General features: G+C 32.6%; 3 protein-coding genes across 5 annotated transcripts; 2 read left to right on the plus strand and 1 right to left on the minus strand.

Annotated features, from left to right (window-relative positions):
* Positions 1–324: 324 nt before the first annotated feature.
* On the minus strand, positions 325–15,945 carry LOC123290790. 3 transcript variants are annotated; one of them, XM_044871121.1, is made up of 19 exons: positions 15,800–15,945; positions 15,065–15,739; positions 14,701–14,846; positions 14,279–14,566; positions 13,410–13,542; positions 13,253–13,351; positions 12,945–13,192; positions 12,139–12,369; positions 10,820–11,512; positions 10,509–10,745; positions 7,592–9,921; positions 6,917–7,008; positions 6,688–6,839; positions 6,046–6,306; positions 5,860–5,986; positions 5,026–5,334; positions 3,225–4,948; positions 2,176–2,359; positions 325–2,111 (listed from the first exon to the last, which is right to left on the minus strand). In XM_044871121.1, the coding sequence occupies exons 1-19, from the start codon at positions 15,873–15,875 to the stop codon at positions 1,690–1,692; spliced, it is 8,427 nt and encodes a 2,808-aa protein (XP_044727056.1). In that variant the 5' UTR covers positions 15,876–15,945; the 3' UTR covers positions 325–1,689. The 3 variants fall into 3 exon arrangements, with proteins under 3 accessions (XP_044727056.1, XP_044727054.1, XP_044727053.1); XM_044871119.1 differs by having other exon boundaries at positions 13,410–13,530; positions 15,065–15,945; XM_044871118.1 differs by having other exon boundaries at positions 15,065–15,945.
* A 3,347-nt stretch (positions 15,946–19,292) lies between these two features.
* On the plus strand, positions 19,293–24,555 carry LOC123306110 (probable U2 small nuclear ribonucleoprotein A'). The gene is made up of 5 exons (XM_044887991.1): positions 19,293–19,570; positions 19,632–19,779; positions 21,162–21,505; positions 22,396–22,551; positions 23,420–24,555. The coding sequence occupies exons 1-5, from the start codon at positions 19,489–19,491 to the stop codon at positions 23,464–23,466; spliced, it is 777 nt and encodes a 258-aa protein (XP_044743926.1). The 5' UTR covers positions 19,293–19,488; the 3' UTR covers positions 23,467–24,555.
* A 1,352-nt stretch (positions 24,556–25,907) lies between these two features.
* On the plus strand, positions 25,908–27,381 carry LOC123306108 (zinc finger protein 271). Its single transcript, XM_044887989.1, has one exon. The coding sequence runs from the start codon at positions 25,942–25,944 to the stop codon at positions 27,256–27,258; it is 1,317 nt and encodes a 438-aa protein (XP_044743924.1). The 5' UTR covers positions 25,908–25,941; the 3' UTR covers positions 27,259–27,381.

Below are 27,381 nucleotides of genomic sequence, written 5' to 3' on the forward strand. Positions count from 1 at the left end.
AATAATATACAAATATAGGATTTTAACTCTAATAGTAGGAAAGGTGAGCGACAAAAAATTGCAAACATTAACTAAAAGCTGATTTTGTAATATTTAAGTTGTATTGGTAGAGTAGAGAAATAACCGGTCGTCAGTCAGCCGATTTCTTTAGCGTTTGGCGCGGGGGCGACGACCTGAACTCTGCAAAAAACATACAAATATTTTCTAAAATCTGAAAATTTGTATATTGGTGCAGGATATTATTATGACGCCGATTAGACGTGAAAAGTTTAACGCGTGACTGAAGCGCCAAGTTACAGATATATACTGATTGACTATATTGTGTATGTTTATAATAATATTCTGCATCAATATACAAAATTTTAGATTATACAAAATACTTGTACGTTTTTTGCAGAGTTAAAGCCGCCCCCGCGACAAACGCTACAGAAACCGACTGACTGATAACAGGATATTTCTATACTCTCCCAATATAACGTAAATATTACAAATTTACCTTTTTGAAAATGCTTGCTTTTTTTGTCGCTAACCTCTAAGACTATAAGATACCTGTTAGACTCAAGTTGATTTTTTCATTGAATGTAAAGACAAAATATATACTTCTTTTTACATTTTAAAGTGTTATGTCATATTTGCTACTCTTTTCTCTTTTATAATTGCGATAGTTCTCCTATTTTTTTTATATAAACTTTGTAGTTAGTTCTTATATAAATTTTGTACATATTATTTTATATACTTAAGTCGCGATTTACTTTTTTTGAAGAATTGCATATTGACACCCTACAACGACACTTAAACGACATAGTAACCCAAATTAAAATAAAATCTATTATTTTAATGTTTTATATAATTCATTAACAAAATTTTTGTTGTCAATATACAATATTGTAAAAAACATTTCTTAAACATAGTTCCCATCATAAAATCCCATCCTTCTAATCTGTTTAGAAGTTAACTTTCTAAGGTTATTATAAACGTTGTTAGCAAGGTTTAGCGTATGATTCATCTCGGATAAAAAAATATCCAATCCATAGAAAAAGACTGATAGTGATCTGTTTGTTAGCTGCAAAATTTTATTGCCCGTAAAACGCTAGCTAATCAAAAAATATTTAGTTCAAGTTTACGCCATTTATCTATGTAATCATTCGTCATTAAAGCAAAGCGATGGTTGCTTCGTCTTTTTTCATGCCTCAGTAAAATGTTATATATCCTCCAATATCGATGGTTGAACAATGAATCTTGTACAAAGTGTACCATTACAAGTTGTGTTGTGAAATGGAAATTTTTTATTTTTACACCGATTACATTTTGATTTTAAAATCTTTATAAAAGATTAATATTATATCTGATAATTTCTAAAGAGAACATGGGAAGATTCTTTGCCACCATAGAAAAAAGTTTTAGTAGTGTTATAGACTTTGTATATACAAAATCAAGATATATGATACCCAGCTGCTATTTCATGTTTTTCTAGTACTTCTGCTATCACAGTTATTAGATGTAGGTAAAATACATCCGATTTAAGCGCAATTTGCTTGCATCGACTTCAATTGTTACCCAACAGAAGTTAAAACTCAGGCTAATTATTCTGAAGTCAATATCATTTCTTTATATATAGTCAATTTTACAAAAAAATCCCTTAGCATTAACTTAGTGACCTCAAAATGTTTTAGTATGTAATTAAAAAAATTAAGAAGGAGGCGGATTTGGATTTGGAGGTGCTGGATACGGTCCTGGAGTCATATACTGATTATATCCCGGTGCCGTATTATATTGATTATAATCATTGTAGCCAGGATACATTGGTTGAGGTTGTTGTGGATGTGGAGCACCTTGTGGCGTTGGCGGCGGAGGATATGGCGCATACTGAGGCGGAGCATAACCAGGTCTTATTGGTGGTGGTGGTCCATAACCACCAACTGGAGCAGGTGGTACACTTGGTGGTGCTCCATAATTATCACTTGGCGGTCCCGGAGGCGGTGCTCCTGAGTATGGTGGCATCATTTCAGGCCGATGAAATGCACTACCGTATGGAGCGAAATTTTGATTGTAAGGGGGACCCGGTGGCGGTGGTGGATATGGTTGATAGCCTGTGTTTGGATACGGCATTCCTGAAATTAAATAGAAAATCAGGTAATTTTGTATAGGTTTATCGAAGTTAATTTGAAAACTTACCCGTATAATTTGGTGGGGGATATTGTGCGGGCTGACCATAATTCATTGTATTATTCATTGGAGGCGGACCCATGACATGACCTCCTTGAGGTTGTTGCGGTGGGTAAGTTTGTTGTGGAGTATTTGGTGGAAGTGGTGTGCTAGTTGCCGGTGGTGGAATAATTTTTTGTTCACCAGGTGGATCCTAGAAATGTATTATTTTATTATCAATGGAATTGGTTTGTTTTAAATTCAAAAAAAAAAAAAACGGAACAAGCTATACAGGTAAAGGAAACGCAAATAGCTATACAGGTGATTTTTTTTTAAAGTTCCATATGCTTGAAACTCGAAAAATATGTTTTATCGATAAAAATGCTTCGAGCAAAAAATGTTAGTTGTATAGGCTCACATCTTAAGCAGCTATTAAACTTTAGCTAGATTTTCAGGCTCAATGAAAAACTCACTCTACTCTATAACTGATAATAGATGAATAAACACTTTAAATTAGAAAGTTGATTCCACAAATTGTACAGTTTAGGCAAAAACGGACTGAATAGTATTATCCAAAATTGTTTTTCGTATCAAAATTGTTATTTCATTGTTTCTTCGGAATTTAAAATGTTTTGTTTTTCTATAAAGACCATTTTTGTTCAAATTGAAAGAAGAAACGCGCAAAAAACTAAATTTTTGTTATCAATTATTGTCTACGCTATTTGGTTTACAAAAAATGTTTGCGTTTTTATAAAGAACAACTTTCTAATTTAATGTGTTCATCTAAATGTTTACCAACTATGAATCTAGCAGTGACGTTTTAACTGAACTAGAAAACTTAGATCGAATTAAATACCCGTATAAGATGTGTGCCTTTGAAACTAACATTTTTCGTGCAAAGCATTTTAATTTATTGATTAAACTTATTTTTCGAGTTTCACGTATATGTGAATGCAAAAAAACATCCTGTATATTATTATTTTGTGAAGCCAATCGGTTAAAATCATAAGAAATTAATATCATATTGCATCTATTCGTTTCTCAAAGGGAAAAAGACTAAAAGTTGTATAAAAACCCACCCTTCGATAATCTGGTGTAGACGATTGTTGTTGAGCACTTTCAGGGACCACTTCTGATGATTTAATAGTTTTATCTGATGCGGGAACATTTTTCGATTCCATATTATGGTAAGTATTCACTGGTTGTTGCATTTCCATACTTTGATAGGACGTTGGTGGGGCCTGCTGAGGTTGCTGCTGTACAGCAGGTGCTGTTGAATACGGTACTGGTTGTGGATTGTATCCGTAACCACCGCCATAAGGTGCAGGTGCATTAGTATTTGGTGGAACTGGTTGGCCATAATTATAATTAGGGTACATATTATTTGGATCAGTAGGTGGTACCGGAGGTTGATGGAATGGAGGCGGACCATGCTGATACATTTGATTTTGTTGTTCTACTCCTGAGTTCACTCCACTATTCGGAATGTTCGAATCCAATTTATTGGGTGATTCGTTATCAGACGAATCTAGTTCAATTGTTGGAGGTGTTTCGATAATTGGTGGAGGTGGTGGTTTTTTCTTAGCATTTTTCCTTGGTTTTGGTTTGATTTGTTCGATAACCACACCATCTTTCAACGGCATCACAGATTGAGTTTTCTTTGGGATAATTGAAACTTCAGGGCCTAATTCCCCGGACATTAACGCTGATTCTGCTGTAATTTTATCCAATGATGATTGTAATGATGGCTGCTTTAAATCCCCAGGTGCACTCGAACCTATGGAAGAAGTTGTTTGTTCCAAGCGCGACAAAGCTGAAGGCGTCATAGCTTTTGTTTTACCAAAATTATGTCGATAGTTTTTTAAACTCGACTTTGGCCCCGTGCCAGCTGATACTGAAGGTGATTTTGTCAGAGTTGTATTATTAAACAGATCGTTTGCATTTAATTGATGAGATTCTTGAAATGTATCAACTGGAATCATTTCAGATTTATCTAGGGACTTGACTTCTAGAATTTGGAAACCTGAACTTTTTGTTTCCCCACTACTACTACTACTACTCATCTTCCCATGTATAGGAAAGGGTTTGTCCATATCGAGACAAATTTCATTCGAAGTTTCAAAAATTTGTGGCACATTAGTCAAAGGTGGATTTGATTCTTCACTAGGTGTTGGCGTAGGTGTCATCATCATGGTATCTTCAGTTGTTGAATTAGGTGGAGGTGGTAAAGTATCACTCCCACCTTCGACCGAACCATCCATAGATTTGTTACTATCCATTGTGGAGTCAAATTCATTAGCTTTTGGTTCCGATTCATTAAATTCCATTTCAGTTCCTTGATCCAATTCAGATTCTGGTTCAGGTTCAGGAGCTGTTGTTGGTGTAGTTGGTCCAGGTGGTATTGAAGAAGAGGCTGAAGGAGGTTGATCTTCATCACTGGATTGTATAACATGTGTTTCCGCATCTTCATCTTCAGGATTTTCTTTACTTTTCATTTCAATATCTTCATCTTGTGGTTTAGTAATAAAAGGCTTCGCTTTACCTAATTGTACGTTCTTTTGTTGCGGTCCACCGATTTTGTTGGGTGGATAACGTATATTTTGTATACGAGCATTCATTGGTCGAATTGGTGCTTTATTTGGAGGTATTTTAACACCACCCATGGGAGGAGTTCCAACTCCACTAACTTGAGTGAATGGTTTTATACTTTTTGGTTGATTTCCTGGCAATTTTGGAGTAATTGTAACAGCAGAATTATTTTTCAATGGTAAGGGAATTGACGATTTTTGTTGACGGGGATTTACTGTAAAATAATTTTCAAAAATTATTCCATTCTATATACAAACTTAAAAATTTTTTTTGAAATGGCAAATCACTTACCTTTTTTAAGCAGGGAACCATCTGAACTTGCTTCATCTGAACTTTTTGGTGTACCAGCTCCAGGTGATATTTTTCCACCTAAATGTCCGCTCATTGCAGCACCACCACAATTACCAACATTACCACTATTCCCCCCTCCACTACCTCCTCCAGTATTTCCACGCATTTTCATTGCCGTACGTATTGCAACAATTTTTCCACATTCCAATTGCATATAAATACCTTTAGGGGATTTTAAAACTAAAACTTTTTGACCGGCTTTTAATACGATATTACCACGTTCACCTCCATTTGTTGGTATTACAACATCTGAAAAAAAAAACATGAAAACATTGATTAATCATTAATAATACAATGAATAAGCCCGAAAAAAAGTGTCGAAAGTGTAAAGGTGGCGAAACAGCACCGATTTGAATGAAACTTTTTGTAACAAGTTTATACGACCCCAACGAACATTTAGCCAACTTAGCCTGGTCAAAAAGACTCACAGGGCCTCAGCGGGGAGCATATGTAGCTCAAATTTTTTTGAAATGCATTTTTTGGCTTAAAATTGTCATCTGGTAAGTATTTTTGGTCGCTGAATACGAATCCGATGTCAAATTACACGAATTCTGTCACTTATTCCAAAAATCATGTCATTTTTTACCCGGAATATCATTTTATAAAAATCTGCAATCATTTCTGGAGGTGATTACCTCAACCCAAATCTTATCAACCATTTGATGCTTCTTTTGCTCTCCCTCTCTTTAACGTTTCATCAATCAATAGTCAACGGATTGATTGGGTTCTATTTTCTAATTTGACGTACGTTTAAAAAATATTGGGAGATTTTACCTAATGGTAGTGTCATTTCTTGTGCGGTCATTCCTTGTCGTTGCCAAACTTCGGCAGGTATCCATCGTGTACGGCGTTGTCCATCACGAACTAACTGAGAATTCAACTCGGCCTGCATTGGTCGTACCTAACACAAAATAAAAAGTATTAGCTTCAATGCACCATGAAACTGATCACATGACTTACCGATGCAATAGGTTTATTATGCATGGAACCATCACCGGCCATTCCACGCATACCACGCATCATTCCAGTACCGCCAATACCTCCATGATAATTATAAGAGACATTACGAGCTGCATTATTAACTGCTTGTTTTTCCATTTCATAGCTCCGTTTTGCCATACGTTTTTCAGCTTGTGATAATTTCTTTTCCTTACGATCGACCAACAATGATTCATGTTGAAAAGGTTCTTTACTTAATACTTGACTGTGATTATCTAATATCTACAAAAAACATTATAATATTAATAGAAGAAAGTCAGCTAGGTAAGTCCACTGCAATTTTTAAGTTTTATAACTCTTGTGAAATTTATTTGAAACAACTCTATCAAATTATCCTAATTTTAATGGATGCCATTTTAGCTATAAAAAATTATTATTCCAAGCTTTGAATACATCTGAAACTACTTTTATTTTAAGTTTCGGAAAAAAAACTTTGTGACTATGTGGAAAAAAATGTATACGATACTTTAAGAAAGGATTTTTGACGTTCTAATCGAATAACTATGGAAGACGATCTTACGTCTCTCTTATCAGTGCAATTTTGCTTCATATCTAGTTATCTAGTCGTAAAAGAATTAAATTTAACAACATCGTCGTACGTACCTTCTGCATAACAATATCAATATATTTATCTTTGACATTACTAAAATCTTTCACTTCAGATTCTTTTTCATCATCCCAACATAGGTTCGTAACATCTTTCATACTTAAATGTGCATCTGGATTACATTCGTCGACAACGCGATCAGACATACCTAATGATTTACGAAAAAAACAATAGTAATTAAATTATTTTTGAATTTCTTCGACATTATTTAAATATCGTACTTACCTTGTTTATTAATTTGTCGATCATATATTTTCTTTTCCAAACAATTGTCCATGACTAACCGATACACAAAACATGGCTTCTTTTGTCCATACCTTTAAAGAAATAGAAAAGAATTCAAGATAAGGGCACTTTTTTAATGAAATTAATATTTTTATAACATTTAGAGCAGGCGTCGTCAACCTATAAATCGCTTGACAGATGAACCTAACGTTTCTGATGTCCTGTAGGTTTTTGTAGCGCAAATAACATGTATGAAGATTTCATCGTCCTTCTACAAGTGAAATCATCAGAAATATAGTAATTCAATCAAAGAGATTATATATATAGAGTGCGCATTCGATGAAATTCATGTTCCAATATTAGAAAGAGATACAGTAAGTTTCAGGCGTGCACAGTCCCAGTAATCAAGATGGGCTTGTCGTAGCCATTTTTTGATTCGGTAATTTACGAAACATGTTGCTATGGGAATGATAGGCTAAAACGAAAGGGGCGTTTGAAACGATCCTTCTCGTGCCAAAGGGACTGCTGCTTTATTCCGGACGATTCACTTCCTCGAAGCATTCATAGTGTCATATTTAGTCGAAATAAAAAGTATAAAATAAAATACTCAGAATTGTGTTCATAATATTTTCATATAAGTTGATTTTTAACAATCATATAAGATTGAGCACTTACCGGTAAACACGGCATACAGCTTGCGTATCATGACATGGATTCCAGGATGCATCAAACACAACCACACGATTGGCACCAACTAAATTAATCCCTAGAGATCCAGCGCGTGTTGATACCATAAATAAATAAATACTATCGTTCGCATTAAATTCGTTGATTAGTTTTTCTCGTTCTAACGCCGATGTGGATCCATCTAAACGATAATAGTTTACATTACGTGCCCATTTAACGCCTTCCTCTTGTCCTGGTACATCATTTTTTTGTAGTAATTCCTCAATTAAATTTAACGTAAACAGAGATTGGCTAAATAATAAGATACGATCCCCAAGTGCCATACTCTCACGAATAATACAAAATAAGATTTCCATTTTTGCGGAATTTTCAATACATCCAGGAACGTAGCCTTTTAGTAATTCAACGGCCCAATCATAATTAATACCAGCATCTTCCTTAAGTTTTGCTGTTGGAAATATTTCTTTAGGTTCTTCTTCTTTAACACCTTCTTCAGGTTCTTCTTTTGTCTCTGGTTTTTCTTCTTTTTCAATTTTTACATCATCGAGTTTTTCCTCTTTTTTCACATCCATCAAAATATCTTTGACATCTTCTTTAGTGTCCATATCCTCCTTTTTCTCTTCCTTTACTTCCATTGGCATATCAGGAACAGTACCCGTTGTAGGAGTTTCTGTTGCTGTTGTGACTGGTGTAGGATTTGGTTGTTGTCCCCATGATGGAGTTCCATATTGATTATTATAGTTTGTCGACGGTGGCGGCGGACCATAGCCTCCGTACATTTGATAAGGAGGAGGAGGTGCTCCGTAGCCATAGCTTTGAGGATTATAGCCACCCGCAGGTGGGTAATATGGTTGCTGCCCAGGTTCAGTTTTTATTTCAAACGGTTGATTCCCTTGATACGGTTGTCCACCGCCGTAGGGCGCAGCTGTAGTAGTAGTTGTCGTCGAATTTGACGATGTATAATACTGATTCGATTCATTTGGTTCAGTCTTAATTTCTGTTACGTAATTTCCCGCCGTGGATACTGGAGTAATTCCACCAGAATCACTTGGTGCATTATAACTTGAATTATTTGGTGGGTAATAATTTGAATTATTTTGATTTGGAGAATTTGTTGCATTATAGGATGGGAAATTTTGAGAATTTTGTGAGTTTTCTTGTTGCGAATATGGTGGATATCCAGAATAGCCCGGATACTGTGATGAATTATTACTAGAATTGTCAGGATATTGAGAGTTTTCTGTTGGATACTGTGATGTATTCGATGGCGGCCCTCCACTAGGATAAGGTGATGCTGTTGGAGGAGGAGGAGGATATGGTGTGCTTGGGGCAGATGTTGTATTGGAATAAGTCGCATTGTCATACGAATTTGAAGGATATGATGTACTCCCAGTCGTTTGCGATGTTGGTGGCGGAGCAGGAAATTGTGTATTTCCCGGTGGTGTGTATTGCGATGTATTAGTTTCTCCGGGTGGATATTGTGTTGCTGGAGGATAAGTCGATGTAGAGTATGTAGGATTTGTAGAATTATTAGCTGAATATTGTGAAGGACTTTGTTGAGGGTATTGAGTTGTATCCGAGTTAGCTACCGTTTGAGGTGGATATTGGGATGAATTCGAAAACTGATTATTAGTAGCTGGGTATTGTGAATTACCCCCTGTTGGTGGAGGATATTGTGAATTACTATTATTTTCAGATGGCGGGTATTGTGGGTTATCACCAAATCCCGTAGAGGAGGTCGTTGATTGTTGACTATTATCTGGAGTACTTGGAGGAGCAGTTCCTGAGTTTGACCAATTATTATTCGGCCAACTTGTATTTCCTTGATAATTTGGATAATTTTGATTATAATATCCGCCCGCAGGAGGTGGTGGATTTTGATTTCCATATTGTCCCGCTGAATTGTTTGTTGGGTAAAATTGATTTGAGTTATTGTATTGGTTATTGGGATAGTTTTGGTTATAATTATTTTGATATTCACCAGGGGTTGTACTGGGGGCTGGAGTTGAAGGTGTTGATGGAGGAGCCGGTGTAGACGCAGATGACGGAGGATATGGGGTATAACTTTGTGGAGTCGATGATGGAAATGGTGACATTGTTGGTTGAGGTGTTGTTGTAGTTGATGAAGTTGTTGATGATTGAGAATTTGATGAGAATTGTGCATTTGTAGTTGGAATGGAAACACTAGCAGTAGTTGTAGTAGTATCACCTCCAGCGGGAGTTGGTGGTAATGAACATGACACTGATGACGAATCGGATGTGATTCCTTCAGCACAAGCTTGAATACTATCCTCTATAGATGATAAACTTGATATTTTCTGCAACAAAAATAACAATGAGTACATTCTTTCCAATTGTTTAACACCCGAACCACAAAAAAGGGTGCTATAAGTTTGACCGCTGTGTGTCTATCTTCTGTGTCTAAACGGATGAACGTATTGGGATTTTTTGTTTCGTTTGAAAGGCTATTTAATGGGGAGTTTTCTTAGTTATGTTTCAAGTGCGAAATGAGGGTTCCGTACCCAGAACAACTAACAAAAAGGCCATGTTCCTCAAAATCGGTTCAGTTTGGAGAAGACTCTAAGGAAAAAGGTAATTTAATTGAGAGTGTTCTTAGATACGTTTCAAGTGCGAGTTCTATGCCAGAAAAATTTCTCGTGGGTTTTTTAAATTTCTTTCGTAGTCTAAATCGATTATAACAACATCGTATGTAACGACGAATCTGTTATTACAGAGAAGGATTATTTTTACTGAAAGAGCCACTAAATTAGCTTCTATTGACTTAGTTCTTAAAACATAATTATTCTGTAGAGAGAAAATGTACGTATCGCTTATAACGACCATCATTGTAGGTTCCTTCAATATCGTTATAATCGATTTTAAATGTATGTTAGAAATTTATTACCTTTTTCTCTTTTTCTTTTTTCGGTGCTTTTGTTTTACCACGACTACGTTTTGGAGTTGTAGTAGTTGAAGTTGTTGTCGATGGTGTGGTACTAGTTGTAGTTGTTGTTGTTGGTAAATTTGTGGAAGATGAGGATGGAGTCCCTGTACCGACAACTTCCTCTAAATCAATATCAACAGCTTCACTTTCTTCACGTTTTTTCAAGAAGTAATATAATACATCTGGATGATTCCAAATCTAAAACATAACACAAATAAAATTAAAGTAAGAAAAAATAACAAGAAAGACAACAAAAAAAGATTAATACTAACCTTACAACAAACTGCAAACGCCTTCAAAGGATTTGGTACAGTTTTCGTCCGTACAACATCATTCATAAAAGTATCGTACAATTGTCGTTGAAATGCAGTCATGCGTACTAACATCACGTACTCCTCTTTTTGTGGTAATGTCACTTGAAGAACAGAATGTGATCGCCGTTGTACAAAACCTTCTAACAAGGAATGTAATACATGTGCACGAAACCGCATTAATCGGACATCTTGCGGTGTTGAATCTACACACTGACCATTTTGTATAGGACGTTCAAACATATTCGAGAATTCAGTCTTTGTACCCAAATAATTTGGGCGAACAAAATCTACCATACACCAATATTCGAGTAAATTATTTTGTAACGGATATCCAGTTAAAACAACTCGACGCTTGGAACGTATCTGTTTCAAAGCTACTGATATTGAAGCGTGTGAGTTTTTAATTCGATGACCTTCATCGCAAATTACGAGATCAGGTCCTGGTTTTACTAGAGCTTCATGTATTTCATCGAATAATTGTTTATTTTTATCATCTTCTTCTAGATCTACACTTTCACCCGCAATTGCGTTTGGGTTGTTCGCTATTGTGGTAGTTTTCTTTTTCTTTTTAGCACGAGAATTACGTTTCAAACTTAAGAGCCGATATAATTCATACCCCATTAATAATACACCGCCATCTTTGTGCCATTCCTGCAAGAGTATTTAAAAACATTGGTTAAATTTTTTGCTTAAACGCCTGCAAGTTTTATAGGTATGTGACGGACTTCCACATAGCATGTAGCTTGTACACCGACATTCCGAAAAAGGATTGAAACTCTGCTCTGCTCACATCAAATGTTATCCTTTAATCAACATTCCTAATCTACTACAATAATTTTAATTCTGTTTATTTCGAAATATAACGATTTGAAATTTTTATAATTCAAATGCGATCGCCTTTTATATCAATACAAATTTTTAAAAAATTTGATAAACGGAGTATAGATTACTCACTGAACCTTGAATTTGAAATAAACTCAAGGCAAATTCATGGCATTATAAATTTTCAAACCCCATATCTTTTACATCTTTACAACCATTCACATGCAACCACCGTGGTGATACATGGGGACGTTAAGGCTACAACCATTCGCAATCACAATTGACCTGTGATATACAGTTTTGGCTAAAAATGAAATATAATTCTAATTGTGGGCAGTTGTAATCGATTTCGAAAATCGTTACTAAACACTTGCAAGACTTTCCATTATTTTTATTTTGTTTGTTTTATCCTATTTCAAAATATTCAAATACAAAATAAATAATTTATTACTTACTTGTATAATTTTCGCTCGAGCCGCAAGACTTTTATGACTGTCGTTAAGTACATGAATATTAAAGTTTCTAGGGCGTACTTCACCATGTGCGAGTAAAGGACTATTTGTTGCATCTGTTGGTAACCACATATTATATTCGGCAACCCAATTTTGTAACGTATTTATGGGCATTATACATAAAATTGTTTTAGCTGATGTGTGCCGTAAAAAAATGTCGGAGAAACAAACCACCTAGAAATATTAAAAAAAAAAAAAACAACCAAATATTAATAAGTGTTTTTCTTGGATATTTGTAAAGAATTGGATTGGGTTAGAATAGTTCATAAAAGCCTCAAAAAAATTAGAAAATTAACAAAGAGCTTAAATGAAAGTTTGTCAAATTGGTCAGAATTTGTGAAACAAAAATTCATGAGTTTTGTACGGTGATAATGTATCCAAACTTCTCACGAGACTAATACTAGTGATCAAACAATTTATTGAACATATTTGATTCTATTGATTTCTTTTTTCCCGAAACTATAATTGGCACACAGGTGTAAAATTAATTCGTTAAAGAAGCTGAAGGCTATACCAGAAAACGTTCAGTGAGTGACATCAAATTGAACCTATCTTGAAGGAGACAAACTAAATATTGAAGATTAAACGAAAATTGCGTTTTATTGAATTAGGATTTATTAGATAGTTTACAGGAAGTAATGACTTATTTTTTGAACTATTAATTTCAAAAATAAAACTTAATTTAAATTCCGAAACAAATTGAGACTTGAAGACCATATAATAATAATATATCAACAAAATCGCTTTACCTGTAAAGTTTTACCCAAACCCATAGAATGTGCTAAAATACAACCGAATCCCGTGGAAGTATTAAAACGTTCCACACTTTCAATGACGTTATCAAACAAAAAGCGTACACCACCAATTTGATGTGGTTTTATAACTCGAGCTATTTGCGGTGCTAAAAATATATCAGCTTCATTTTCTGGATGACCAACGTTTATTAACACCCGTCCTTGTTCATCCGGTACATTGTACGCATCATTTGTGTGCATTCCTATGAAATTATTTTTTAAAATTAACATAAGTATTCAATAAACATTTTCTTCAAAGTTACCTGAATTATGAGGGTCTTCTTCAGGTTCAGGTTCTTCTTCCTCCTCGGATAAAACAATACAATCATCGTCCGAGGAACTAACATCAATCGTTTCCACATCTATTATTGGAAAAATTGTTTAGAATCGCACAACACTGCGTTTGAAGTAGTGACTTACCTTTCTTTGCCGGTGTTTCAGTTACGGGTGGTGTCTTTTTGGCAACTGGAGCAATTGATACTGATGGAGTTATATGTCCTTTGCCGCTGAGGAAGTTCCGTTGAGGTCCAGTTCCACGATTCTGTGCATATTGCTTAAATAATATTGCAAAAAAGTAAGAAAAAAGCCTCATCAGAAAAATTCTACACTCAATTCACGGTGAGAAAGACTTTGAGCTTTGTAAATTCTGAAACATCTCCAAAAATGTATAATCGGGCTGAAACCATGGTTCTTAAAGACTTTTAATACTTTTAGAGAGTTTGATTTGTCCATATCCACTTCTAAAGCTCTACACCAAATCCCCGCAGCCCCATGAGTGTTATATGATATTGTGACATTACAATATGATAGCCTAAGTTTCGAGAATTTTCGCGAATGCATTCGAATTTTTTAAAGTTTAGAGAATATTATGAAAATTTGCGAATGTTATCTATTTTACATCTACAATGTTTTAGAATATTTTTGAGATGTAATAGAATCATTCCGAAGGTTCTAGAATATTTAAGAATAAGGTTCGGCAATGTTCCAGAATGATATGATTTTTTTTAAGATGAGAGAATGGTCTAGAATGTTTCCGAATATTATAAAATCGTCTAGAAGGTTAATGCCTTTGAACGTCAATTTTCGGTCGAAGCCAAGCCGAAGGAATCTTACTGTCCACGAAATGGAATTAGCAGAGGTGCGAGAGAATGTGGCTGGTTGAACTATTAAACCAAAGTAGAATGAAGAAAATATTATTGTGCCGTTTTGCCAGATTATGCCACTGTATCTTTCTCTCTGTGAACGAAGTTTACATCTACTGTGAGGAGGAACATTGTAATTTTGCATACCTGTAAATTAATACTTTTATGCGTTCGAATCATTTCAAACATGTTTTGTTGCCCTTTCGGTACACGAGTCATTGGTTTTGTTTCACCATTTGGTAATTTAACAAGTACAGTATTAGCACCCGGGCCGCCTGAACGATTTGCTCCACACGCTGCTTGTGTACCAGATGGTCCAGAACCACCAGGTCGTAATACTGATACCGATGAGGATGAACCTTGACCTTGTAGTAAGGATATTACCTTGTTTTGAGTACGATTATTTTGTCGGTTAAATGCTATCTGTCGTTGAACCTAAAATCATTTAAGTTAGGTTTTCAGAACATGTACTTATCGTAAATAAGAAAAAGGTCTTAAATGAAATAATAGCTTAAAATTTTGTTCCTGGTAATATAAAAAAAAGAGCAAAACTTTCGTATATAATATACCTCTCGAATAATCCTTTGTTGTTCCTGTACACGCCGTAAACGTTCCATTTCCTGTCGTTGAGCAGCCAATGTGGCCTCATCTAATTTCGTTTCATCCATAACTTCGCGAATATTACGTCGTAAATTACCTATTTTTCGTTCCACGCCTGTAAATATAATCATATTTATAACTGGTTATCGATTTTGTTTTCATGATTCTAACAAAACTCTTATAATTTAACAAAACATCTAAGTAATATAAGATTCCTTCCATAAAAATAAGAAAAAAAAGTGCTCGAGACAATATTTCAAGGTAAATATGTCGCATTCGTACTAATACCAAACAAAAAATAATTAGGTACAATATGGTTTGCTATTCACTTACCCTGTGCTTCTTCGTCATCTGATTCACTTCCAATCTTTTTTGCAGCCGTTACAGACACTTCACTCTCTGGTTCATCTAAATTCATTTTCCTAGTTGACTGTTCTCCTTTTTTAACTGGTTGCACACTAATTTCTCCCATTTCACGTAATTTTTCGGTAATATCATAATCATATTCAGACGTATTATCGGATTCTTTTGATACTGAATTACTGTCTTTATCGATATTTTCAGTTTTAATTTCAGTAATTGTATCATCGAAATTAATGCCTTGCGTTAATTTCTCGATAAAATCACTTTTTTCAATATCAATTGAATCCTCTGTAGTTGGTTTTGGAGTTTCACTTTTACTTTTCTTTGATTCGGACATTTCGTCCTCAGATTCTTCTGATTCCTCGTATTCATCATCAGTTAATTCATCAACGGAATTAAGTAGTTCTATATTTTTACTTATTTCCATTTCCTCCTCTTTCGATACCTTTGAAACTTCTTTTTCGGTTTCTTCATTTTCAAGTCCTGTTTTATGTTTTTTCGAATTGGCTTCTGTATTCTGTTCATCCCCTTTTCTTTTAATCGTCACTTCTGATGGCAATGTTATATGCTCATATTCTTCGTCTAACGGAACATCATCTTGTGCAGCCTTTTCATCTAAATCGGTGATGTCCTCGTCCGATAGCTCTTCACCAGACATTGAAAAATCAGTTTCTGAATCTTCAACATTTTGTAATTCATCCTTACCTTCAGATGAATTTTGTTTCTTGGGCACGACTCTCTCAATTGTAACGTCACCAATTCGTTGCAAAACTGGATCCATTTTCACTCCAAGATTCCCCCCAATTTAAGGGAAATTATATATTAAAATTAACTCATAGCTAAGTACGTTTTAAAAAGGATTCCATTATTTTAAAATTATTTTACTTAATTTAAAAACAAAATTGCACTAATTAATATTAATTAAACATTTTATTAAATAATATTATCCATTTTAAAAATCAATCAATTGATTTTAATACACTTTAAAATAAAATTTTAATAATAAATTCGATTTTAAAGATCAAAAACTTTCAATTACAGATAAAAATTTTAACACAATACTTCGATTTTTTCCACAAATTTCGCTAGAATTTTAATTTTTTATTGACAACCGTATTATTTTCGTTTAATTTTTTGAAATTGATTTTGTAAATATTGTAATTGATCTGTTATTAATTTATATCGGCATTAATTACTTTTAGGGAAGCCATTACCCATATAATAAAGATTCACAATAGACAGAAAGTTAGGTTATCGAATATATCACTAGATAGCACTGACATTTCATTCGGATATTTTGACAAACGTTGGGTGAATTCATCCGAATCTGTTATATAATAAGATTAAATTGTCAAAAATATAATACAGATTCTCAACAATTAATTGAAAGGGTACAACAAAAAATTGTTCCTATAAATATTTCCTAAAAGCTTTAATCCACTTTTTGCACCTTTAAAAAATATATCCAAAATTTTCACATTTGCAACATAAACACATAAACGTAACCTAAAATTGAAACTTAATTGAAATTCGCGGTCAATGCGGCAAACGACAGCTTTACTTTTCTGGAACAAAGCGCTATATCTAGTTCAAGTTTTTTAACGCAAAGAATTTGAAGGTTCACATTTTATATAGGAAATGTTACTCAAGCAGTTTAGATATCGCAGTAAATATAGAAAAAATAACGAATTCTAAGAACTTTAAAATTTTAAGTGTGGCTTTACGTAAGTTAGATGTCTACGAAGTAAATCAGCGGGGGTAATAAACAGTTTAGAAACCACTTGTGGAAATGGTGCAGGATTCTACTGTTCCGGTTCCCCACCCCTTTAAGAACCGCATCTTTACATGTATAAAGTCGGAGATCTATCTGGAACAGAAGGTTATGGATCTATAATAATTATTCGCTCTGTTGAGAGGTGATTAAATGTGTTTCAAAAAAGATTACTGTGCGCCACATATCAGCATTTTCTAAAACAGTGAGGTCGTATTTCGGCCCCCTTGAGGGTTCAAAATTCCAATCGGGGATTGTCTATGGATACTTCTGAATTATTTTCTCAGATCTGGGTACCGAACCCCTCTGGCGTAAAGGAGGACGAGAAAGCAGACTCGGTGGAAAACGGGAAAGTTATTATAAACGCTTCTCTCACTTGAGCTTGTTATTGCTAGATATTGCAGGGTGAAATTATCGAAAGAAATTATCTTGTGAATGAATTTCCCTTTATTTATGAAGGAATTCTTTTTTTTTTTGTTTACCTTGGAACAAATTGAAAAATTATCAGTCAAAGATCTTGGCAAAAAGTTTAATAAAATAATCAGTTTTATATGTTTATTTTAGCATGAACGCATCCTAATATAGTTAGTATTACATGTCTCTTTCTAAATAAAGACAATAGTGTCAACAATTTTTTTTTTTCATTTGTTATTACCGTCTTAAAGTACCTTTTTTTTCATGCATGTGTTTGTGTACGATGCAAATATAGGCATGGTTAGTTGAACACGTTTTTTTGTATTATTTTAAATACCCTACCCATATTTTTTTCTTTAAAAAAAATTTTTATTGTCAAAAATTTTTACATTTTCTGAATCCATCCAAAAAATAATACGAAAGGGCGTTTTCATAATACAGATATAATAATCATAATAATCGTATGGAACTACCCTTAACATTTATTTTATAAAAAATTTTGAACCCAAAAGTTTCACTTAAAATGTACCTATACAATATTTTTGTAAGAACTCTTTTGCCAATAATTTATGGTTGTATTAATTGTAATAATTATTTAGAAATTCATGGTGCCTGTAATTTTTATGAAAGAAGGCGAAGTATTTATTTGGAGCGTATGCAAAAAAAACAAAGAATTTCAAATTGGTTAATTTGCATAAAAAATCCTTAAAATAATGAAAATTCTCAATTAAAAAAAAAACTCTATTTTATTATTTTATTAGATATAATTATGAATAATCTAATTTTAAATAATTCCGCAACTATTCATGTTCTTAAAAGCGCCCCCATCATATATGTACTAAAAAACGGCGTGGATATGAACTAAAGGCATGACCAATATCTTTCTGATAATGTAAATAGGAAATATTCATGTATTTTTTTATATTTTTAATTCATTGTTTACACCGTTATAACAAAGTAAAAAATATAAATACTGCTTAAAAATGCTGTATTTAAGTGTAAACAAATATTTAAAATACGAATAAAACAACAAATGTAATATTTGTATATATAAATTTATTTGCATAATCCACTTTTTTTTAAAAAATTTTTCAAAGAAAAATTAAATTGTTGTGTATACATTCGATCACTTGGATCATCTTCAGAACATATATGTTCTGAAGATGATCCAAGTGATCGAATGTATACACAACAATTTAATTTTTCTTTGAAAAATTTTTTAAAAAAAAGTGGATTATGCAAATAAATTTATATATACAAATATTACATTTGTTGTTTTATTCTTATCATGGAATTCCACAAAGTAAATCTCAACACATTGAATTATTTAAAATACATTAAAATTTTGAGATATTTAAACGCAGTTTTTTGGCGCTCTCTGTTGATGACGTATAAGTACGTGATCTGTTATTTGGTGACAGTTCAATGTATAATTTACACTTTAAAAAAATGAATCTACAACACAGAATTTACACTCGTTATTATTAAGTTTTCTAATAAAAAGCCGTAGAATAGTATAATTTAATGAAATACCACATAAAATGTAAGTAAATAAAATCATACAGTATGTCAACAAATTTGACAAGCCCGTACTATGATGTCACGTCCGTATAAAAATTTGAATTTCCGTTTTAGAAATTTTTAAATGCCCTCACTGAATTTGTACTTTTATTAATTAATTTTAAGTAATTAAAAAGATATTAATTACTAAAATAATGGTTTAGTTGAAATGTCCAGTTATTAAAGTTACGGAAGAAAAATATTTGAACCAAATTTAAATTTCATGAATATTCCCTATTACTGCATTGATACGTTGGGTTCGGTATAAAAAGCACGGAAGCTCTATCGATGTTAAATTTATAGATACGGTAATAAAACCTGTAGAACATTATCATAGACCTTTTCATTTTAAAAATTGATTACCTTTTTGTTTAGGGCAGACCACACGCAGATTTTCGGGAAGACCACATTGAACTTCTACTAAAAACTGAATATAATCGGTCAAACTTCGAATCTTTTGAACGCTACAAAAAGTGTTTTCTACTAATAAAACGTATTTAATCGTAAAATCTCGAAAATAAGCCATTAAAGTATACATAACATCCAATCATTATTGGATTTCTTTAGTTTGAGTTGAATTATATCAATAAAACTTGATTTGTTCAAAATTTACTTCATAAAACGAGTTAAATAAAACTTAACCTACAAAATGGTGAAATTAACATCAGAATTAATAACACAATCCATGCAATATATAAATCCTGTACGAGACCGGGAATTAGATTTAAGAGGTATTTATTTTCAAACAATGATTTAATAAAAATTTTAATTTTTTTGCGTTATGTTTTTTAGGTTATAAAATACCACAAATCGAGAATTTGGGTGCCACATTAGATCAGTTTGATACATTGGATTTTTCCGATAATGATATAAGAAAATTGGATAATTTTCCATATTTAAAGCGTTTGAAATGCTTATTAATGAATAATAATCGAATTGTGTAAGTATTGGTTTTAGTTAAGGGAATTTTGGTTTTTGAAAACGGTAAGCAATACGACGCTTAATTAAACGTTATTTGTTTTTATCATGCGCACAAAAAATTATCAGCGTATTTGATTTCAAAACAAATTAAACATAAATATGAGAAAAACTGGAAGCCCATTTTATCTCTTGTTTTATAGAACCCAATAGTGCAATGAATGAAGTTACAAAAATAATATTAAATGTTTTTATACCAAGAATATATATAATATGTAAGGTATACTAAGTTTAGTCCCAAGTTTGTAACGCTTAAAAATATTAATGCTATGAACAAAATTTTGGTATAGGTGTTTATAAAATCACCTAATTAGTCCATTTTCGGTTGTCTGTCCGCCTGTCCGTCTGTCTGCCAACACGATAACTCAAAAACGAAAAAAGCTATCAAGCTGAAATACAGCGCACTCAGGACGTAAAAAGTGAGTTCAAGTTTGTAAATGAGCAACATAGGTCAATTGGGCCCTGACCTATGAGTCCATAGGACCCATCTTGTAAACCGTTAGAGATAGAACAAAAGTTTAAATGTAAAAAATCTTCCTTATCAAAAAATAAACAACTAGTTGAAAAATAAACTTAAAACCAAATGGCCATTGATGGTTTTCTTTACACTCTGTGCTGATCATGAGTTTCCTCTTGTGCTTAAAAATTAACTTAAAAAATAGCTCAGCTAATCGAAATAGAAGAAATAATAATAAATTATAAGGGGTACCGCAAATGAGTCCCTGACACGTAGACCAATGGGTAAGAGATGCTATTTTAAGCTGATGAAGCTAAAGGATTCTGTCGTGGTTAGACGCCACGAAAGTCCACAGATTGATGGATCCAAGGTTTCGGGCCCAAACATTCTGAAACTGACACCCTGCAAATTTCTGTAGGTGCAAACAACACTTGCGGAGGTTTCATCATCCTCCATACAAGCGCTACAAGTGGGATTAGTAGAGATTCCCACGTTTTTATTGTGGTAATTCAATCGATAGTGTCCTGCCAAGAGTCCCACAATTTATACACAGTTTGGCCTGTCGCATGCCCTGCCCAAAGACCCAGTAATTAAGATGTGTTTCTCGTAGCCACACTTTGATTCGGTAAATAACGGAACATCTTGCCATGAGAATGACGAGCTCAGTTGAAAGGGGAATTTGTGACGATCCCTCTTGTGCAAACGAGTCCGCTGCTTCATTCTTTTTGACTGTGTTATTCAGTGCCAGGCAATTCAGTTTTTCGAAGTATATTCATAGACTATTCTGGATTGAATGCGACCTGACTATCTAAAAATAGTCGAAATAGATAAATTTAATTAAAACTGAAATTATAAATTTAATATAATTTTTTAACATGTTTGTTTAGACGCATTGCTGAAGGCTTAGAAGAATGTATACCAAACCTAGAAAGTTTGATATTAACTGGAAATCAAATTGAAGAATTATGTGACATTGATCCATTAATTCCGTTAACAAAATTAACAACATTAAGTTTACTCCACAATCCAATCACAGCCAAAGCCCATTATCGTTTATATATTGCATTTAAATTGCCACAAGTCACATTATTAGATTTTTGTAAAATACGGCAAAAAGAACGGGAAGAAGCAAATACATTATTTAAGAGTAAAAAAGGCAAAGAATTACTAAAAGAAATATCTAAAAAAGCGAAAATTTCTGCTAATATTAATATATCTGATGCCAACAAAGGTAATGATTATGTAGACAGGATGTAACTTTAAAGATTTGTAGAAAACCTCTTGAGTACCAGAAATTTTTCTCGTAGGCTACCCTAGCCTAAGGCTCGAGAATAATAAACTCCCTGATAATACTAAAGCTCATTTTTTTTCTAATATTTATACATTTTATTATTGATAACTGGGAGTTGCAATCCCTCCAACTGTCTATAATTTGTACTTAGTATAACAGCAATCTGACCCGTTTTGATTAGTTTCAATAGACCTTTTTCACATTTTTTTTTCTTTTTTTTTTTTAAATGAAAGTAAATGTCTTGATAAATGGGCTAATTTTTTTCCCCTGATTTTTTTGAAGCCATATGACCGAGAAACAGACAATGAAAATCATTAAAATTCAAATTGGCGAAAACGATCCGGAAACACACGATGTTACACGAAGGTTGGTTTGACGTCATTTAAACTTGATAATAATGATATATTAATTCAACTGTTGACACTGTTTTATTATCATTGCTTGTCGGATTGACATCACAGATCACGTGTGCGGTGGAGCAAAAAAAAAAAAATCGATTTAAAATATTTCAAATATTGTGACTTTTTAACAATTTTTTTCATAGTGTTTTTATTGTTAAAAATGCCTAATTTTTGAGTTACAGGCTCTATTCGACCTATATTTTAATAAAAAATTATCAAAAAGCATTTTTGTTTTTCATGAAAAAGGTCTATTTAGACTACCAGATTACTTATTTTATCAATATCACCATTTATCAATATTAAAAAAAATTCAAGGTTTTGAATTGGGTCAGAGCTTTGAAAAAAAGGCTTTTACCATTTATTAAAGTTACATCTAATGCAAATATTTTTTATGGGTCTATTATTTAAACTAGTGTTTTTTTCCTTAAGGTCATTCGAAACAAGAATTATGGAAAATTCGTGATGCTATTGGTAAGGCCACATCTTTAGACGAAGTTGAAAGACTTAGTCAACAATTACAAGCAGGACACATACCGGATATGGGACATCATCATCGAAATGGTGGTCCAAGTCATTCTAATGGATGTAAGTGAAGTTTACATATTTAATTAATAGTCCTATATGATCAGTTTTTGTAAATAGAAGCTGTTCCGACAAAATAAGACAGATAGTGTCTCGTGTTCTCTATCCTCCGAGTAACTAAGCCTGTTCTGCTCATCTTCTACTATTATTTTAAAGAATTGTGAAATTGACAAGCATGCATCGTGGTCAACGTCTCTTAGAGGATAGAGCCCTATTTCCCACTGACTACTACTGAGTATATCAGAGTATTACAAATATGAGTTTCTAAAGTTTTAATTAACGCCCCCACTACCCAAAAAGTAGATGTTGTCCCTTTAGAAGTGCTCGCTTTTATTTTTATGTATATGAAATATACATGGTATATTAAGTTTAGTCCCAAGTTTGTAACGCTTAAAAATATTGATGCTACGAAAAAAATTTTGGTTAGGTGTTCATAAAATCATCTAATTAGTCCATTTCCGTGTGTCTGTCTGTCGACTGTCCGTCTGTCATCACGATAATTCAAAAGCAAAAAAAGATATCAAGTTGAAATTTTTATAGCGTGCTAAGAACGTAAAAAGTGAGGCTGAGTTCGTAAATGAGCAACATAGGCCAATTGGATCTTGGGTCCGTAGGGCCCATCTTGTAAACCGTTAGATATAGGACAAAAGTTTAAGTATAAAAAATATTCCTTATAAAAAAATAAACAACTTTTGTTTGAAACCTTTTTTCGTAAATATATATCACTGTTTACCCGCGAGGGCGCGTATGTGTGGCAGGTATGTATGTGTAATGTGAGTAATCTACACTGTCTATACATGGTATTTCAACAATTAACTCAGTCAATTGTTTGTTTTCACTTGTTTTCATTATAATGCATTTATTTTTGCAGCCCATATGCATGACGATGAAGAAATGGAAACAGATGGTCGTCATTAACATTCGTAAAGTGGTACAAAAGCGCGATTGAGGTGGTATTTATAATTAATTAATTATATTTTTAAGAAAAATAGTATGTAAGCTGATAAGAATTGAAAATTGTGTTACTACAAATACTTACTTTTTGATAAGAATAGAAGATTATATTATAAATTCTTTTTATTACTAGAGAGAACAATTATCGAATTTGTATAATTAGATTATGATTTCCAATGAATTATTTTTTGATTTTGTTAAATAAAAATTACATTTTTTTTCTGTAAATTAATTTTTTGGCATAATATAATCTCTAGGGTTTTCGAGAAGCGATATAAACATATTTATTTTACTACACACTAAAAAAAAAAGGTTACAAAAAGATAGAAAAAATGAAACAGAATTCATGAATCCTGGAAATTGGATACTTTTTTGGCACATTTAAAACAAAAAATGATTTTATTTATTTTACTACACCCTGCTCTGGCGTTAAAGGGAATGAAGCAGCAGACTCGTTGACGCGAGAGAGATTGTCTCAAACGCCTCTTTCATCTGAGCTTGTAGTTTCCATGGAAAGATGCTTCGTAATTTACCGAATCAAGGAATGGCAAACTGTGTACAACCACAGCGCCAGGTCATTCGATTGTGCTCGCCTGAAGCTCTCTTGATCATAGTTGAGAAGGGTGGTGGAAATTTCGAAGGAAAAGCTGTGGGCTTTCTGTGTGGCGTCTGGCCTCGGCTTACTTCAAATAACACCTTTCATCCGGAGATTTCTCGCTTTTGGGTGACAGGTTGTTCTCAAGGAGGGGGGTACAGAGATCCCTTTGGTCTAGTTGCTAGGGATCACATTGCGGTACCCTTCTTTTGTTGTATTATTATTATTACTGCACACTAAAAAAGGTTACGAAAAAATAGAGAAAATGAAACAGAACCCTTGAATCCTAGAAATTTCTTCCAGAAGTATAATATTAACAGTATGTATGATTTTGAAAGAAACCTTTAAATCCCGTATTTCCTAAAAATCACCTAAAACTTAATTCTAAAGAAAATTTAACATGTGAAAATGCCTTCATAAAGAAAATTTAACCTGTTTCCCATCATTTAAAAATTACAGAAAAAGTTGATTTAAATGTACTTTTAAATTAATAAAAATTTATTCTAGCCCTGAAAATGAAATCGTAAGTATAATTTTGGAAAATGCAAGTTTATCCATTCATTGTTCATGATGCTTCGTGGATTGTCATTGTTTTAAAGTGAAATTTTTTCACAGACTTTGTTTCAGAAAATTTGAAAATTTATTTTCTTCAAAAGATATGAAGTTCGATGCTGCCGTAAAATAATGCAATTTTTGATATGTTAAGTTTATTTTTAAGTTTAATAAAGTAAAAATCAAATTTAACTTTTTTGTTTAATTTTTTTTTAACTCCACAAAATACTGAGAAAAAGTATATAAAACAATTAATCCAGGAAAAACTTGCAACGTGTACATATAAGTCTGTTATAGCCGTTTTCTCAGAAACTTACCCTGTCCCGTAATAATCGGAATGGTACTATTATATTCCGATCTCAAATGCCTTATTTTATCAACTAGTGTTGTTATCTTCTGAAGAGACAAAAATAGGGAATATTCATGAAATTTAAATTTGGTTCAAATAATTTTCTTCCGTAACTTTAATGACTGGACATTTCAACTAAACCATTATTTTATTAATTAATATCTTTTTAATTACTTAAAATTAATTAATAAAAGTACAAATTCAGTGAGGGCATTTAAAAATTTCTAAAACGGAAATTCAAATTTTTATACGGACGTGACATCATAGGACGGGCTTGTCAAATTTGTTGACATACTGTATGATATTAATTACTTACATTTTATATGGTATTTCATTAAATTATACTATTCTACGGCTTTTTATTAAAAAACTTAATAGTCATGTGCATTCATGTGTGTAAATTCATTTTTTTAAAGTGTAAATTATACATTGAATTGTCAACATTTGACAGTTCACGTACTTATACGTCATAAAAAGAGAGTGCCAAAAAACTGGGTTAAAATATCTCAAAATTATTCTGTATTTTAAATATTTTTTTACACTTATATACAGCATTTTTAAGCAGTATATATTTTTTACTTTGTTATAACGGTGTAAATTATGAATTAAAAATATAAAAAAAATTCATGAATATTCCCTATTAAATACAGAAATCGCGATTAACGAAAAAATATTACTAGAAAATACAAGCAGTATTAAAACGCAAGATGGGCAATAGACCTTTTCATCGATTTGCTTTTGTTTCGGACAGTTGTCAAAAAACTATTCAACCTAAGGAAGTTAAATATATTTTATCTTTCTCAAGCAGCGCTTTTTGACAAGGATAGAAGATATAAGATATGTCTTTACTTGATTGAAAATAGTCCGAAACAAAAAAGAATCATTTTGTAAATGAAAAACCCTATTTAAAAATGAAATACTAGAAGGCAGCTACAGCGTCACAATGGAAGAAATACCAAACATCAACAGCAATGGTATTAATGTGAAAAGTGAACAAATTAGTGAAAATGACGAACATTTATCTACAATTAACAACGAAAGTATTAAACTTGAAAAACAATCAACTATAGAATATATTAAAGTTGAAATGTTACAAGGGATTGACAGTGATACAGTGCAAGATGGACGAATTAAAAATGAATTTCCAGAAGACATCAATTATGATACAATGGGACAAATAGTTAAATATGAAGAAGTTCATGACAATGGCGAACCAAACACAGAAGTGATTTTTAAAAATGAAATATTAGTCGATGAAAGTGTTTTAGAATCACAGCGGATAAATACTAGAAAAAAATTATATTCATGTGATACTTGCGGTAAAAAATTTAATCAGAAAAATCATTTAGTAAATCATGAGCGGATCCACAGTGGTGAAAAACCATTTACTTGTGATATTTGTAATAAAGCTTTTACTCAAGAAATTAGTTTGATTAAGCATAAATTGATTCACAACGGAGATAAACCATTCACGTGTGATATTTGTAATAAAGCATTTACTCAGAAAATTAGCTTGGATACACATAAATGGACTCACAGCGAAGAAAAACCATTCTCGTGCGATATTTGTAATAAAACTTTTACTCAGAAAGTAAGCTTGGTTAAACATCAATGGACTCACAGTGGAGAAAAACCAGTTACATGTGATATTTGTAATAAAACATTTACTACTCAACACAGTTTAGGTCAACATAAACGAATTCACAGTGGAGAAAAACCATTTTCATGTAATATTTGTTATAAATCATTTAATAGAGCAAATATTTTAGTTGGGCATAAACGAATTCATACTGGGGAGAAACCATTTTCATGTGATGTTTGTAACAAAACATTTACTGATAAAAGTAATTTAGTTCGACATAAACGACATCACAGTGGAGAAAAACCATTTTTATGTGATATTTGTAATAAATCATTTAATAGTCAAGCACATTTAACTATCCATAAACGAATTCATAGCGGGGAGAAACCATTTTCATGTGATATTTGTAATAAAACATTTACCGATAAAGGTAATTTAGGTAAACATGAACTTATTCATACCGGGGAGAAACCATTTGAATGTGATTTTTGTGATAAATCATTTAATAGATCAAACGTTTTAGTTAGGCATAAACGAATTCATAGCGGGGAGAAACCATTTTTGTGTGATATTTGTAATAAAACATTTGCTGATAAAAGTAGTTTAGTTACACATAAACGAAATCATAATGGAGAGAAACCAATCAAAAACAATTTGGAATGTGGATTTTCGGGCTAAGAGGTACTCTATCTAGAGTTTTTAATACGAATCTACGATAAACAACACTTACTAATACAGTGAATAAGCCGGAAAAAGTGTCCCAAAATTTTTTTGAAATACTTATTTTAGCTTAAAATTGTA

This window comes from Chrysoperla carnea, chromosome 1 (assembly GCF_905475395.1).
Source record: "Chrysoperla carnea chromosome 1, inChrCarn1.1, whole genome shotgun sequence".
Lineage (NCBI taxonomy): Eukaryota > Metazoa > Arthropoda > Insecta > Neuroptera > Chrysopidae > Chrysoperla > Chrysoperla carnea.